The sequence below is a fragment of the Mizuhopecten yessoensis genome, unplaced genomic scaffold (assembly GCF_002113885.1).
Source record: "Mizuhopecten yessoensis strain PY_sf001 unplaced genomic scaffold, ASM211388v2 hete_36062750, whole genome shotgun sequence".
In the NCBI taxonomy this organism is placed as follows: Eukaryota; Metazoa; Mollusca; class Bivalvia; order Pectinida; family Pectinidae; genus Mizuhopecten; species Mizuhopecten yessoensis.
The window spans coordinates 1-2210 of NW_018483248.1; the positions used below are offsets into that span (position 1 = coordinate 1).

Below are 2210 nucleotides of genomic sequence, written 5' to 3' on the forward strand. Positions count from 1 at the left end.
AAAAATTGCTTCACCAATTCAACACATAAATCAGTACCTTAATAAAAACGAAAAAAATAAGATAATATATGCAAATAATCATCTAATAAACGGGCATGCTGTGAAGCTTTTTCATATATACGTAGTCACCTGTCATAAATTGTTCATTATCTAGAAAATCTGTATAATTGTTGATTTTGCAATAGAAATGTCGGTTTTACTAAAAGTTACATGTATTTGTTTGTTATCGCAAAAATCTATAATATTGCTGCTTTCGCCAATGTATAGATTTTACTAAAATTACGTGTAAGAGGCGAAACAGAAATATTCTATCAAAATGGTGGTACAAGCAGTAAGGAAAGTCTATCATTAAATATTGAATTTTTAAATCCCCTATATTTTAATATGATTAAATATATAATAGATATCAAACCGAAAGCTTTGTTTTAAACTTCCTGGTAATGTGCAAAGTGGGACAACACATTCGATCGTGATAAAATGTAGTATTTCTTGCTTAAGCCAAGAGATATAGCCACTCAACACGTTCTGTACAAATAGTGTACGTCGCCAGCTATTCCGAGAAACTACTTGACAGTCGAACTTTAGAGTCGTGCCGTAAATCTTTTGATTTATTATCGTACTATCTCGAACTAGTAAACAACGAACGTACTATGTTTGCATTAAGAAGCATATTAAACACACACCAGATCTATCAACAGCAGAAGTGTTTGATAGCGAGTTTTTATCCTTGTAACAACTACGGATATATGAGGATGGTGTCCATGGACGATGACGTCACTGAAATATCATAACCTTTACACGGTAGAATGGTATCCCTTCCGGTCAAACTAATTTAACAACAGGCTTATATCAGATGTATCTGGGGGGACACGTCGGAGGTTAACAGAAAAAAAACCCGACCAGCTCATCATTGACCCGATATTTTGCTGTGACAGTTAAACGTTCAAATATAAGACACACAGCTTTATCACTTTTTAAATACTTTATTAGATAATAAATAAAGTCATAATATATAAAAAATATAAAAAAAATCTGTTGGTTTATTTTCATCGTTAAGATTCCCTTTGTCTTGGTTGAGGTAGCGATCGTTTAAATGGAAAGGTAATACATTTTTCTACACCGAAAAATATTGTTTTTGATTACATAAACTAAAATATCGATGATGTTGGAGGGAGGGGAAAATGTTGGAGCTACAAAAGTTTGAAATATGAAGCTAAATGCACATCTAAGATATTATTCACTTAAAAAAACAAACTTTCTTCACCTAATGCTATAGCAGGTTAATACATGTTTGAATAACGAATCTTATGACCACTATGCCATTTTACTTTGCTCTCGTCAATGTTAAACAACCAAGCGTAACGAACAATGCACCTAAAGTTACCAGCCAATCAGATGATGTGCGTCTGTCTAAGTTTTCATTAATATGCAAAACCTCATATTCCAGCTGACGTAACCCTTTAGAGAAACCTTCGTATTTTACCTGTCTTGTCTGACACCCAGATAGATCTCATACGTGTGTTTTGGGTTGCATCGGGTTTCACAAAACGCAGGTTTCCTGTTGCAGTTTTTATATGAAATATAATTAGTATATTGTAAATTGTTTTATATTCCGGACATCATTCGCCTAATATGATCAATTCGATCCGGAAATGACGCATGTTGAGTTTGCGTCGGTGGTCCATTAATTCCATAAAATTAAAGTGTCTCCTTATATACTACTATACACTACACGTAAATGGACTGCAAGAATAGGACATGTATAGTCGGGTAGGTTATTATTTCGTGTTATATTTTGTATTAATGTCTCAGTTTTGTATATTTTTTTTATCTACTGTACGTTAACTTAATGCCCTTGTGTATTAAACAGTGGTACATTTGTTTCTGTTTTATCTTTTAACATCTGCTGAAGTTTTGACGTTATTGTTTACAGGTAACGAGGACGTCGTAAACGGCAATCTTAAACTCATCCTTGGTCTAATATGGCATCTCATCGTGCGCTACCAGATTTCAAATCGCAAAACCAAGTCCCCACCAAAAAAGCTCATGCTGAACTGGTTCCGCCTGGCTATCCCAGACTTGGAAATCAACAACTTCACCAAAGATTGGGAGGATGGGATAGCTCTTCAGTAAGTATATTGAATAACATGCACCCCTGAAATGTTATAATGAACTTTACCAACCTTTGAATTGGAAGAGTTCAAATGTGT

At 34.2% G+C, this 2210-nt stretch overlaps 1 protein-coding gene across 1 annotated transcript; it reads left to right on the plus strand.

The window, feature by feature from the left end:
• Window positions 1-1316: 1316 nt before the first annotated feature.
• On the plus strand, window positions 1317-2129 carry LOC110444210 (gelation factor-like; the record flags this gene model as incomplete). Its single annotated transcript, XM_021488610.1, has 2 exons — window positions 1317-1404; window positions 1934-2129. Coding segments are annotated over exons 1-2 (284 nt in total), but the record flags the coding sequence as incomplete, so codon positions are not given.
• Window positions 2130-2210: the final 81 nt, after the last annotated feature.